Below are 14,947 nucleotides of genomic sequence, written 5' to 3' on the forward strand. Positions count from 1 at the left end.
CACAACTGTTGAGTTTTCATTTAATACAATGAATATACAATAAAATATAATTAATACAATTTAAATAACTGTTTTTATTAACACAGACTGGAAGTTATTTTCGGGCCAGGTGCGTTCAATGACACCGTTAATGATCATTTTTTATTTAAACCGCAATTTATAAAACCTTACACGACATTACAACGACAACAAAAGTTGTTATCAAAAAGGGGCCGGAGTTATGAAGATAAATCAGTAGCAAAACTTGAGAGCCTGTAGATTTTAATTTGGGATTTGCATATTATGTATTTATCATTTCAATTACTATTCAAAATCAAAGTTAGCAAAACAAACTGAAAATGCAATTAATATTTTACATTAAATTTAAGCATATATTGAGTTGTTAGGTTTAGGGTGAAGGTGGAGTAGGGGAATATTTCCCCAGAATTTCTAGGTTTAGCCCTGATAGCACACATACATTTGGGAGACGTCTATTTGATGTCTGGCTTTTCATGTGCAAGACATCTGGCAGATGCTGTTTGCTCAGCTGCCCTATATCTCTGAGATGTCTGCTGTCAGATGTCATCTAGACCTCTAGAAGATGTGTATGATTTAGAATCTAAGTACAACATCTCTTAACCAGTGCATTGGTCGAATACTGCAAGCGTGTGACGGAAATTAAAAAATGTTACCATATTTGGAACGTCAGGTTCCAAAGCAGTTGTATTGACAAGTACCCCGACCTTACTTGTGTTTACATTTGGGCGGTCTTAGTCAAATCATACCACGAACTGACGTAGATTTGTGGGGGTGTGGTTACACAAGGTGTTTCAGGCAGGTCTGGGTGAGCGTTCGCTTTTAGATAGAATGCATCTTTTGTTCCGATGCTGATATTTTAGCAATTTTACGTGGCTAACACATGCATGACCAACTTATAACACACCAAAGACACAGAAAAACAAGCATTCGTGCCACATGACCCCTTTAAGGTTAGCGGTAGGGTACGTCAGGTTCCAAAAGTCGAAAAAAGACATATTAGACTAATTTACCATACTAGCAACACGCTATACATACTGTTAATATTTTAAGTTTTAACTGCATAAATTATGTTTCTCATTAATTGAATGTGTAAAATTACAGTGGGTTACAGTGCATATAACAGCTAAGGGCATGGTGGCACGACGCAAAGCGGATAAAATTACATGATTTTATCTAAACCATCAGAAAATATAATATGTAGCCTACTATAATATCGTTTGATCGACTGTGACCACTTGTGGTCTTTGCACTTGACCATTTTCATGACGTATTTCCTGTTTTTGGCCCAAGTGTTCTAGTGGCGGTAAATATCCCAAGTGAGCATGCAGTATTTCTAACCCGATGGGACACACGTAAAAATTAATAAACGTGGTGTTTCTCATTATGCGATAAAAAGCAGTTTTACAAAATACATAAGTCTGAAGTTTTCACCAATAAAATGTGCTACACATTACGAAATTATATGTAGGCTAATATCGAATTATAGTCAAGTAGATTTATTTTAGTGCTTTATTTGTATTGTATCGCTGTACCCAATTCAACAAAAATGAAAGAAAAACACAAGTTAGCTAAACATAATGATAACCTTAAAAATAGTATAACAAAGCGTTCCACAACATCGTGAGACCCGGGCAACGTGATGCATGATGGGATACACTCGGAAGCGGTATTTAAGATAGTGTGGGTTTAGTGTCCGTAATGGGCCCTGCACTTAAGACGATTAAGTGCGCTTGAGACATTGGACATCCATGTGTGCTTACTTCCCGTCGCGTGAACGCGCTCTCAAGTGGCCGCAAGTTTGTAGTATTTGGACGTAGCCTAAATGTTTTGCCCCTCACGGGGGTGCGCTCTGGCGCGCTCACGTGGTACAGTGACGACACGTACATACCCTCTATTGGAGAAAGAAACGCCCCCATTTGAAGACTATATATGGCAAGCCGTTTTGACATATAAACCTATGGTTTGACTATCCATAAAATATATTTTAGATAGTTTCAATTGTATTTCGACGAGTCATAATTATAATTTCACTAGTCAAATTGATAATTAGAGATATCTGCAATTATAATTGCGCTAGTAAGAAATCTGATTCGAGATATCTGTAAATATGTTTTGACTAGTCAAAACTCTATTTGAGATATCTGTAATGATGTCATAGATATCTAAAATTATCTCGTCACACGTACGCAAAGTATTTAAAGATATCTCGAATTCAGTTTCGACTAGTCACAATTATATTTTAAGATATCTGAATTGTGCTTGCACCTAGTCGAATCTGCTGTTGTGTGACGTGAGATTTAATCTCCTCAGCTCCTCCCCTACACCAGAGCCAAAGCCAAAAGCGCGACGGCTAATGCTATCACCTTAGCTTCATCGGAACACAGCAAGGAGACAACAGGCTAGTTTTTAAAATGGATGTCTATGGGTTTGTTAGCTGTTACGCTTTCTCCAGTTGGATGTATTAAAGACCCTTCCATCTAACTGAAATAAGGGTTACACCTCCTTATACCTAGTGCTAACGGCTAACAACAGTAGACACCGTTTGTAACTTGTCAAGGAGAGAAAAGAACCGAATGAAGTATGCTTCTTACGTGATTATTAAATAATATTTGGATGCATTCATGTGGTAAAAGATGTCCAACATGCATGTCTGCATAGCGCTGAGATTTTAATTGCAGTCATGTGACAAAGCGGACCAAACAATGTGTAATGTTCAATAAATACAAAGATCAGCAAACTGCTTGTTTTGTTGTAATTTATTTTGTATATATACAAAATATATAACTGTTTTGAAGAAGATTACAAGTGAATCATAGTTTAAAATTCGTTAATGGCATTTATAAATATGTTTCGTTATGCAAACAGTATGTATTGTTAATGCAGGTTAAGTTGTGTCTTTAGGTAGTTACACACAAGATGGGAGTATTGTATAAGAGATCAATGATGGTGATGTTCTGTTGTGTTCAGTGATGAGTCCAGGGACCCGTTTCAATAAGGAGGTTCAAGCAACACTGAGTTAAAATATGAACTCTGAGTTGATTTACTCAGATAATCGCTACTCTGAGTTTTCTGTTTCAGAACAGCTGGTTTCAATCAGTTCAATCCACTCTGAGTAAGTTCACTCAAGGTTACGCGTGTTCATCGCGGCTTTAAAAAGCCATCATCAATTGAGCGAAGATAACACGATTCACCATGGCAACGCCACGTGACAAAAAGCGTTCCGTTCAGGCACTATATATTATATGTATATATACACATTTACATTTAAGATATACATATATATATATATATATATATATATATATATAAACACATATATACCTTCGATTTTTGTCATGTAGGTGCAATCCTTCTGCAATAAAAAGAACATGGCAGCAGCTGAAAATAAAATATAAAAACATCCTTCAGTCCGGTGAGTTTAAATGCTCTTGCTTGTAGGATGCCTGACTGGGAAATGCTTGATATATTTAATAAACTGGCTTTGAAAGTTATGAGGATATGAGAACCGAGCACTGTGGCTATAGAAGACAGAAAACTGGCCATGCTTGCCCCTGCTCCAGCTTTGTGTAACGGAGTGAAGAGCTGTGCAGTGTGTAAGCGGCACTCCCCGACCAACAGAGACGCTCTACGGCTCATCGTTACAGCGCCCATCTCTCATTCGGGCCAACGTCGGTACGAAGACCGCGCGAGTGGGACCGGTTACATGTGCACCCAATCACATTGGGAAATCCTTAAGGGTATTTGAATTATTAGCTACTTCCAGAGGTGGCAGCAAGACCACATTTATTTGATCAGCTTATTCAGAAAGGCGTTCACCATTCACCTGCAATCCTATGAAACTCTTCTTTGATGGCTCTCACAGGAAGCTTAACACAAATGTATAAAAAGTGCTTGAGAGCGATTCACACTTTTCTTACTGCTCTGCATACAGTTGCCTTGCTAACGTGTTCTGCATCCCCGGTGTTATGTAGAAAGCTTCCGTTAGCAAAGAAACGTGACCATAAAAAATAATCTGCTCAGATGTAAGAGCGCATTCACGAGAGAGGTTTGTGATGTAAGGATGAAGCAGATTGTGAATATATTTAATGGACTGTAAAGAAAAACTGTATCGCTCAAATAAAAAATCCTCCGGATATGATAAAACATCCAAACGGGGCTTCACCATATATTCTCTACCGACGTAAATTTAACTCTCTCCAAATGAATGCATCTTCCTCATCTACGGGTACTGAATAAACGGACATTTAATGTCTGTGTTACGAACTTGTGCGCGATTAAGGAAAACGATTGAAAAAACAAACAGCAAGTTCAACACCGCTCGCGCTTCTAAAAGGGGCGGAGATGGAAACAAACCTCGGGTTAGTGGAATAAAACCTGCTCCTGACCAGGTTAGGTTCACAGAGTAGGTTACTATGGTTACTCACTCTAAGTAGAAGATACCTTGATTTCTGAAACGGGCTTGACTTACCCCGCGGTCACGGGTTTGATATACCTCACGTTCTGAAACTGAAAACCCAGAGTATCCCGTTTTCTGGGGTTAACTTACTCTGAGTTTGCACTTACCCTGCTTTCTGAAACGGGTCCCAGTGCAATTAAATATTTACAAATTAATCAGATTGTTGCACCAGACATGATGCCTATACAGATGCTTATCTTAAATGTGTTCATTTGGAATAAAGGCAAACACTATTTAATCCACAGCACAAATCTCCAACATTACGATATTTTACTAATACCTCTGCATACCTGTGATAAATGTGATTATGACTAGTCAAAGACCAGTTACAGATATCTCTAATTATGATTTCTACTGGTGGTAACTCAGTTAGAGATATCTCTAATTGAATTATCACTAGTAAAAATTAGTTCAAGATATCTCTAATTGGAATTATGCCTAGTACAAAATGAATTATAGATATCTTTAATTGCAGTTTATACCAATCAAAACACATTTGTAGATATCTGAAAATATTTTTCAATGGAAGTCAATGGAAGAATATGACTAGTCAAAACAGCATTGTAGATATCTCAAATGTATATTGTGAATAGCCAGAATAACATTGTAGATATCTTCATTGCCTGTTATGACTAGTAATAATCACATTGTAGATATACTAATTCCAATTGCGACGACTCAAAATTACAGAAGGGATATCTGGAATTGGAATTTTGACTAGTCAAAACTAAATTATGACTAGTACAGCCAGGCGTATTTTATGTCAAAAGGGCTTGCCATAGGTGACAGATTTTGCTCATCTCAAACAAGCCTTATGCTTCGGAAACACAAAAACAGGCATTTCATTTTAATTAAATAATTTTTTTTAATTAAATAAGAAGTACTAAGGAAAACAGAGTACATACAAAAATACTAAATTAAGAACAATACAAACAACAGAGGCAATATAGAGTGAAAATAAAACAAAGAAAATAAATAACATTTAACTTACTAAACATCAGAGTCTTCAAATAGCTCAAATGCTTCAACCAATTTAAAATAATATTCTTTCAGCTTTCGATTTGATTTTACTTAAAGATTAAGATTTACACTCATTCCTAAATTCGTGTCGAAAGGGACGCAGACGCAACGTCACCCCTCTCGATATCTGCACATGTCCTCCAGCCCAGCTGGTGGCGCTACACTTCTCTGTTCCGCCAGCGATGCTCGTAAAAGAAGACGAGGCCCGTTTAATTTCTCGTCCTTTCGGTTGCTGGGTTCTCCTTCCCTGAAAGCGTCTCGTCTGACACCGAGCTCATGTCGAAGGACAGCCGCCACGATGGTCGCCGGCGCGGCGCGGGTCAGCAGCACCGGCTCGGTCTGAGGTCGGCTCAGAGCGGGGACGGGAGAGACAGATCGGGCAGTAACAGCTCCGGGTCGTCTCACGGAGGAGGGAAAGGCAGGAATACGCCCATCAACATTGCCCTAAAGGTGATCTGTCACAAAACACAGTGAGCTGTCTACTCGAACAGCATTTTGGGGCATCATAGGCGATTTCAAGAGGTTGTCTGGGTAGAAAGTGCATTCGGTTTTACGCATGTCACTCATCTTTGAGGGTTTAAATGTTTGTCTCGCAAAATTCACCATAGCAACCACAGTTTCCGCCTTGATGCCAAAGTGACGGTCATTAAAACGAATACAACAGGGTTTTAAGGGGTCATTACAAAAATTCCTGTGGATGTTTCGAGATTCTTTTGGCTCATTTAAAGGGACAGTTCACCCAAAAAGGAAAATGCTGTCATCATTTACGTGCCCTCAGATAGTTACAACCCTGTACACATTTCTTTGTTCTGCTGAACACAAAGAAAGATATTTGAAAGAATGTCAGACAGATTTCATCCCCCATTGACTCCCATAGTATTCATTTTCCCTACTATGACAGTGAACGGGGGATGAGAACTGTTTGGCTACGGACATTCTTTCAAATATCTTCCTTTGTGTTGAGCAAAACAAAGACATTTATACAGATTTGGAACAACTTGGTATTTTCATTTTTGAGTGAACTGTCCCTTTAAGATCATTTCTACTGTAAAATTGACTGCTTTAATATCGGTGGTCATCTAAAGCCGAAGTGATGAATGCTTTCTACGTTTAATGCAAAAAGAAATGGTCTAGAGTTTATACCAAAGTTTATTTTTGCGTTGGTGTTTGTGTTGTGGTCAGACACATAGTAATAATATTTCATGAGAATTTAAGTTCAAATCATCAGGTTGTTGTTTGAGGTTGATGAACTGTGTCTCAATACACACCCAGTCATAGTTTTACAGCAACCCAATCTAGATATGTTTCTAAGGACTGCAACATAAGGTACTGTATAAACATAGCATGTTATAATGGAAAATGGCCTTTAATGTCCGAGATTGCAGAAGGATTTTTTGACCAATACCAAATAATTGAGACTGGAATATCGATTCAATACCTATCTTGAGGTTTTTGCAGAACTGCATGACTCCGATGTTTTCTGTCTGACGAAGTAGATATGGTACCGATTTCATTTAGTTTTTTTATGTATTTTACCTAGAAAAAGCAGATATTAAACTCCGTGCTTCTGTGCATGGAATTAATAATCTGTTTATATCAGCATGCTATAGACCACTTTGCAAGATGTAAACACTGGTCCAGAAGCACTTCCGGTTTCAGTTTTTATTTATAATTAGTATTTTTAAAAATCATGAATGGTTTAATCTTTAACATTTAATATCGATTATTAGTATGTGTTTTAGTATTTTGTTTAAACGTTTATGCGACTAAAACAAGAAATTCTTCTGAACCAGTGTTGTTTTCATCATCTGAAGAGGTCTATTGGTGATGTGCTTATGCTTTAATTAACAAAAAATATCTAATAGTAATAATTTTGTTAATAGTAAAAATGACCTTTGTTTTACAGTAGCATGATACCGTAAAACCGTAGAAGGTTGCTGTCCAAAAAAAGATCAAATGGTTTTGTCATATTTCTTTATTTAATTCCAGTTTATAGTCTAGTGAAGAAGTTTTCTTTTCATGATGTCATATTTCAAAACAGCATGTTACCATTTTTAATGCTGCGTTTCTATGGAAATGTTGAGCTCTCTCGTTGCATGTATGGGTAAATGCATCCTGTTTGACTTTAACTACAACCAAGGAGTTCTCAGTCAGAACTGCCAATTGTTCTCTATATGGGTTATAAAGCCTTTATTGTTTTGCTTGTGTCCTGATCACTTAAAAATAAACATTCTGTCTTTATTGATTTACCCTATATGTGGTTCAAAACCTTTTGGACTCTCTTCTGTGGAACACAAAAGAAGATATTTTGAGAAATGTCTCAATGGTTTTGTGTCCCTATAAAGTCAATGGGGTAAGTGTTGTTGTTCGGTTACCAATGTTCTTTAAAATATCTTCCTACGGTCACACAGGCTTAAAATCACACGGGGGTGAGTAAATGATGACAGAATGTTCCTCTTTGGGTTAACTATCCCTTTAAATCTGCTATTACTTTGACATCTGTTCTTTTGCGTGCTTTTTGTTGTACTGGGAACTGCAAGTTGGAAGTTATGGAATTTAGTAATTGCTTTTCTCAGGCCTGCACCAATGATGGCTTTCATTGCATTTTAATTCTCAAGATAAGTCACATTAAAAATATATTTAATACGTCACTACAAAGCATAAACGTATGCAGAAAGACAGCTCTGCATGCACAAAATACAAAACAAATGGCTGTGAACAGGTAAACATAGCAGCCATCTATTTTAAAATGAGTTGTTGTCATTTAAAGGAAGCAGTTATTTGTTTTATAAATAACTTGCAGCCAGTAAGCAAGTAAGCTGTAGTTTCAATTATTATTCTAAACTTGTTTAATGTACTGACCTGAACCCTCAATCCGGTAAACGTTCTTCATGTCGCCTTGTTTTTGCACGAGAGCCATCGTGCTCAAGGGCTTCTGTGCCAGATCGTCTCATTGGCCCATCTCTGTTTACATCCTCGACCCGTATGAGTAATGCACCGCTGAGCTTCAATCAGACGCAGAGACCGCTGCTCGTCCGATGCAGATGCGCTGGCACGCGCAGCCCTGCCGCCTCCAGCACATGCTGGTGAAGTGGGCGGCCTGCCATGTGCACATGACTGCACAGACAGAGAGGGAGAGAGAGAGAGAGAGATACATCCACTGTTCAGCCAAGCTATACGGCACAACTACGCCAGCAAGACTGCAAAACCGTAGCAGCAGATTCTCTCAGACGTTGAGTGCAAACCCTGACTGCAGGTCTTCCTTAGGCAGTATTCTCTCTCTCTTGTCCGGTTTGTCCGAGCTTGCAGAAGCCCAAAGCAACGCATGCTCATGGGGATATTTTGTTCCAGATGTCGAAATGAGATGCCGGCGAGGGGGGGTAACATGCTGCCCTAAGCAAGTGGGCAGTACGTCAGTTTCGGATATGGACGAGGAACCTGCTTACAGACTTTACTTCTACGCTGTACGTACCGTCTGTTCCCATCTCTGTTTCTGCATGCTAAGGTGTTAAGATGGGTTTGCAGTCACGAAACCCAACATTCGCATTGGTTCACGTTATTCTGCATGTAAGAAGTTCTTTGTAGCTCTGCGTCCTTGCTTGGTTAAATCGGAAATGTGTGACGTTAGGTGTCAATGGACCTCTTGGAGATGAGGTGATTAACTTGGCATTTCTTAGCCAGGTGTGGAGGGCCGGACTAAGATCTCACTTTTACATTGGTCAAAGTAGGATGCAGACTTGCAAGTAACCCCCTGGAAGTGTCCTAAGAGACGTCACGGATGTAGACTTGCTGTAGGCTGTAAGGTAGCCAGGAACTCTGGAGTAAATATTTACCGTCCAAACACCCGCCGGCAGGCAACAGGTCAATTTAGTGAAGTGTCTTTTTTGGCTCGCCATCATTTGTTGGTCTGTTTTGAACCTGTCTGCCTTTATTCTTGGTCTTCCGAGAGTAAAGCTGAAGGTTGCTATCATTTGGCTAAGTAGGTCAGTTGTGTATTTTAACCCTAAGGACATGCAATTGTGGCAGATGAGGATAGGATACGATAGAGTATGTTTACGTGTGAAACCCATCGAGCATTATGAAATATTCCTCTCTGTAAGTGAATGTGGTAGATGAAACAGCTTTGCGTTTGCATAAAAGCGGCGTATAGCCAACGAACAACTGAATTATTGGCTGTATGCTAAATATGTCATGGTCTTTGTTAAACCATAAAAGTGGGATCGAGGCGACGCTACATGCTTTTCAGAATTATACATTTATTTTCTGAGAAAAATGATATAGTAGGGCTGCACAATGTATACAAATATTGTTAATATTGATACTGTAACTATCACCAGGGTTTGCAATAACTGAATGATTTTAATACTGTTAAAAGGTTATGCGTTTATTAAGTTTTAGGTTGATGCAGAAAGGAAAGAGACTGACACGTGACTTATTATGTATGCGTGTGTATGAAGAGTTTCAACGATTTGAAACTTGGTTCGATTGTAAAACAATTTCAGGTAGCAAAGTAGTCATTTTAATAATTATACATTTTGTGACTAGTCCCACAAGATGTTTTTTTCACTCAATTTCGTTACTAAACTCCGCTTACTTCCAAACTTTAAAGTCACCATGAAATCAAAATGTAATATTCTTAATTGACATGGTTAGTTTTTTGCAAAAAGTCATTTATTTGTGCTCCTATTTTTATTTACATGTGACCTCATAGTTTTTATCCACAAAGTAAACCTCCCTGAAATGGGGGCGGGGCTATTGAGGACTTGTTTCTGGCCCTCCCCTCAAGTAACATGTCGCTGAAAAGATACAAATCAGGGGTGTATTCCAGAAAGCAGGTTATGTGACTTACCCGGGTAAGTTTAGGAGTAAGTAAACGGATAACCTCTGCTTTCGGTTCCAAAAACGGAGGTAACTTTTGGGTTATGTAAGTAACCATAGCAACTGACTCTCTGAGGGTAACCTGCTCCGGAGCAGGTTATGTTGCAGGGTTAGTTTGTTTCAGTGAGGTTTCAGAGTATGGCTTGCCCTTTTGATGAGGATCCTGTGGACGTAGAGGCACAGATTATACGGGGGGTTTTTCGCAGTGAGAGGGTGATAAGACCACGTATCGATGTCTTTTCTTATCCTAACGAATATTTGCAGGAGCACTATCGTTTTTCTAGGGAGTCGTTAATTTATTTAGCAAACCTACTAAAACCACACATCTCAAACGTGACAAACCGCGGGTCAGTGCTTGGCGCCGAACAAAATTTTAATGGCCAGCGTTTTCTCGTCTAGCTGAAGCTGTATAAGGTCCATGTCCGTTTTTTTTAATTTGCCTTAATAGATGGACCTTATACAGCTCCTTTGCAGACAACTAGGAAGGCAAAGTAAATAAGATGGTTAAAGAAGAAAATCTGCCACATAGTAACATTATGTAAATAAGGACAACCAGGGACAAGTTCTTACACTGCTAAGATTATGTGTAGAGGTAGATGGACCCTCATCTGCATGTACATCCCCAGCTAGATTCTGTCAGAGGACAAATGACACATTCTTCACTCAATCTAAAAAGCTATGCATTGTCCAGTATCTGCATCATACCTCTGTGGGTCTCCTAGCACTTTCTAATTCAGTCACAGCAGATGTGGTCTCTTCATCATCATCCTAGAGTGGAAATATGCAAGGTTACTTTGTCTGGCAGACAAACTGAAAGATCTAAAAGCAACTGGTTCTTAAAATGCATCACTGACAATTGTGACAGACTGTGCGGTTTCAGGTGGATCCAATAATACAATGCGTCCATCAGCAACTGCAAAAAAACAAAATATACCCAATGTGTAAATTACTAAAGTATGACAGACACTGAATAAAGGCATTAGGAACATGCAAGAACAAAAAAACAGATTACTATATACAGCATATGCTGTAAAATAGAATATGTATGCATAATGCACAAGTGAAACAATGACTGCATTTGGGAAGCATTTAGCCTTCTTCCTAATGACAAGAGGTAATGATCGTTTTGTCCAAACGTATGACTAAATAATCATAAGTACTAATATGGTATACCTAAATTGTACCAAGTCACTTGAGTTGTTGTGGGAGGTAGCAAAGTCTGACGAAGTGCCCTCTGGAATCCCATCGACCACAGGGCGACCTTTATATAGTGAAAGAGCCAACTCCTCAGATGGGGTGAGAGGAGGTGGAGGTGGACCCCCGCCAGTTAGACTGGCCTCAGCCTTCTTTCTATTAGCTATATAGGAAGAATACTGTAAAAGTAACTAAAGACATTGATCTTACAACAGTTAAAATAAAATATTACCTTTTTGGAGAATGTTTTTGTGTTTCATTTTGACTTGGGAAAGAGTTATTTTGGCTCCATAAGGATTACACCTTATAAAACAAGAGGCCTATATATTTCTTGTCAATATACATTGCACTGTATTCTTAAGAAACTGATGTTGAGAAAAGTAAATGCTTGTCGAGTCATGCCACATGCTCAAAAAGACAATTGTTAAACTTTGCAAATTAACAAAATGCAAGCATATTTACAATGTTATAAAAACAATCTTCCGCATTGACTCTGTCAGTTATTTTTTGCCAAGCCAAGTGTCTCTCCCTCGCATATGCAGCTGTATTGCTTTTTTCATTATAATGAACTCCTCATAACATAAAAACATTAAAACTTCTAACTCCGCTTCGGAGAAGTACGCGGCACGTAACTTTTCACCCTTAGTTTCCATGGTGACTCCTGAATTCGGCGTTCCATTGAAAATGCCTTGATATGTTCTCCGTGCGTGCGCATTAACTCGGGGTTATTAGCAGTAGGTCGATTAAACTAACTCGACACAGGTGTTTTGGAACCGACATACCCCGAGTACACAGGTTTTGGGTTAATCAACCCACAGTTCACGGTTAATCTGATGGTAAATTAACCCAGCTTTCTGGAATACACCCCTGCTCTCTCTCTGATCATCTCTAGTTTGTTAGCAACACCCAATTTCCATTGATCCAATCAGTTCTCGATCCACAAAATCGAGACCCGCCTACATCACAATAGTTTTAAGTATGTTTGCTCTAGTTTTAAAGTTCATTCAATTATTATGTTTTATTCATATCATTTTGGAGAAACAACAGATTCTGTCACATAAAATTGAAGCATATTTTATTTAAACAAATATTTTAGAAATGGCTGTGGAACTCATTGATAAAACGAACTTGAGGTTGTAAACAAACTTAGTAACCGATGTCATCATTAGTCACAAAAAAAACACATAATAGACTTTATTTCATAACCATCATACATTTAGTCTTAAAAGTGTTTCAGTTAGTTGTGTATATATTAATCCAGTGGATAGATTATTAAAGTTTTCAATCTTAAAGCGTTTTATTGCATATTGCACATCACATTATATTTTAAGTATATGCATATAGTGTCCATTCTTCTTCAATATTGTACATGTACAGCCCTAAGATTTACATTCTTAATACTTGTTCCTGTTCTAATTATACCAAATTTTTCACTGGACATTGTTTAGATTGAAAAAACAAACTTGCTCCTCCTTTGAAGTTTCGATCAGTTGACAGATGATTGACAGGTGCATTGCTACTGACATTATATTACAGATAGGTGTTGGAAATGACCAATCCTGTGCAATCCTGATAGTCTTCATGGAAAATCACACAATGTTCATATGATTTGCTTTCACGATACCCTTGCTGGATATATGTATTGTTTGTTATGAAAGGCTTGGTGATGTAATTTTCCACAATGACATCATCAAGCATCATTGTGTTGACCGAGTGCAGCAAACATATCTATGTTTGACTTTCGGCTTGATGTCGATGTTGTAAGAATGCGAACCAGGCATCAGTTCTCAAAGACACATATCATATATGTGAAAGTGATATTAGCCAGCTCTTCAGTAATACATCTGTCTGTGAATGCTACAGCAAGTATAGAAAACCGCTTATGCTTATAGATCTCACACACACAACCTTAAATATGAGCCAGAATCTGCTAAGGGCTTGATAAATGTAGCAAATTGTGTCAAAATGTGTCATTTTTCTACTGGAAAATGAATGTTTCATCATACTTTGAGAATTTCTCAATGTTTACATAGTAGATAGAGCTCCAGAAACGTGTACTTCTGAACCGGTTCCTCATAAATACTTCTGTGTATATTATGCATGTTATTGTCTGAGATGTGGGTTAGAGAACAGTTATTTTTTATATAAATAACAATAATTATTTATTTCTTAGTCTTCAAGTCTTTGGTAAAGTGTCTGATGCCCGTCAGTGTGTCATGTTGATGTTTTTTCAGCTCTAATATTCCAATTGACGGCCAGCTGAAGTTTTTAACAGACATGATTTAATAAATTAGGGTGAACTGTTTCGGGTGAGTTTGAATCTGGCTGAAGTTAAGCTTTCTGCATAATTCATAAGTAAAATTGTTCATTAGCTCAGTGGGAAGAGCATTGTGTTAACAACGCAAGGTTGTGGGTTCGATCCGAGGGGATTGCAGATACCTATGTAAAATGTATAGGATAATGCAACGTCGCTTTGGATCAAAGCGTCTGCCAAATGCCTAAATGTAAATGTAATTTTTGGCTAAATAAACTACAAAACGCTCTGAGATGAACATGTTTGGTTTGCCAATTTTAACTTTAACTTTAATTATAGTCTCTTTTAACAAAAGTTGTATTCAATCCTGTGAAATTGCAGATCCATTGTGTCCTGTTTTTCAACTGTTCCATTATCACCCCTAAGAAAATCATATCGGCGCTGTCCTTCCGAAACCTTTTTTTTTTTTGTAAAGCGACTTTGAGTTCTTGAAAAGCGCTATATAAATTCATATTATTATTATTATTATTAGATGTCCAATTTCGCTGCTTTTCAGGAAAGGGAAAACAAACTCTGAAAACACATTATTAAAACGTTTAAAAAGTACAAAGCACAAACCTAAACCGTGATAAATAATATTGATTTAGGTTTGTTTTTTGCAAAATAAAACCACAATATGTGGAGAGACAAGGCTTCAGAAAGACAGCATTGATTTACAAAATACACATTAGTTCTCCTAATCGGTTTGGCACGTTATTTTACACGTATGTGTTAAATTGATGCAATTGAACCGTTTGGCATTTAAAAAATGTGTATAATTCTTATTCTCCAATTTGTTTTATTTATCTGAGAGATATTGTTTAGCATTTAAAGGTCCAGTGTGTAATCTTTTGGACGATCTATTGACAGAATATTTTACATAACTGTGTCTATATAAAATGTGACGTTATCTTAGTTGTCAGCTACTGTTGTGCACCCTTTAAACAAAAAATAAAAATGCAGTAATGCAATATAAAATGAGTAAAAAAATAACAAGAAATTGCTGTATTTTAGTGTAATATAATGTTTAACGTTTCCTGCAAATATTTGTAAAAAAAATTATTTTAACTATCGTTCTATTATGTTTT

General features: G+C 37.7%; 1 protein-coding gene across 2 annotated transcripts in view; it reads left to right on the forward strand.

Annotated features, from left to right (window-relative positions):
• Window positions 1-5,645: 5,645 nt before the first annotated feature.
• Window positions 5,646-14,947, forward strand: part of scaper (S-phase cyclin A-associated protein in the ER) — a 105,301-nt gene continuing 95,999 nt past the window's right edge. The window contains exon 1 of one of the 2 annotated variants that reach the window (XM_079449835.1): window positions 5,646-5,944. In XM_079449835.1, coding sequence (XP_079305961.1) covers window positions 5,771-5,944 — 174 coding nt within the window. In that variant the 5' untranslated portion in view covers window positions 5,646-5,770. The remainder of the gene's footprint in view (window positions 5,945-14,947) is intronic. The other variant, XM_079449834.1, reaches the window with a different exon arrangement.

The sequence above is a fragment of the Barbatula barbatula genome (assembly GCF_947034865.1).
Source record: "Barbatula barbatula genome assembly, chromosome: 25".
Classification (NCBI taxonomy): Eukaryota; Metazoa; Chordata; class Actinopteri; order Cypriniformes; family Nemacheilidae; genus Barbatula; species Barbatula barbatula.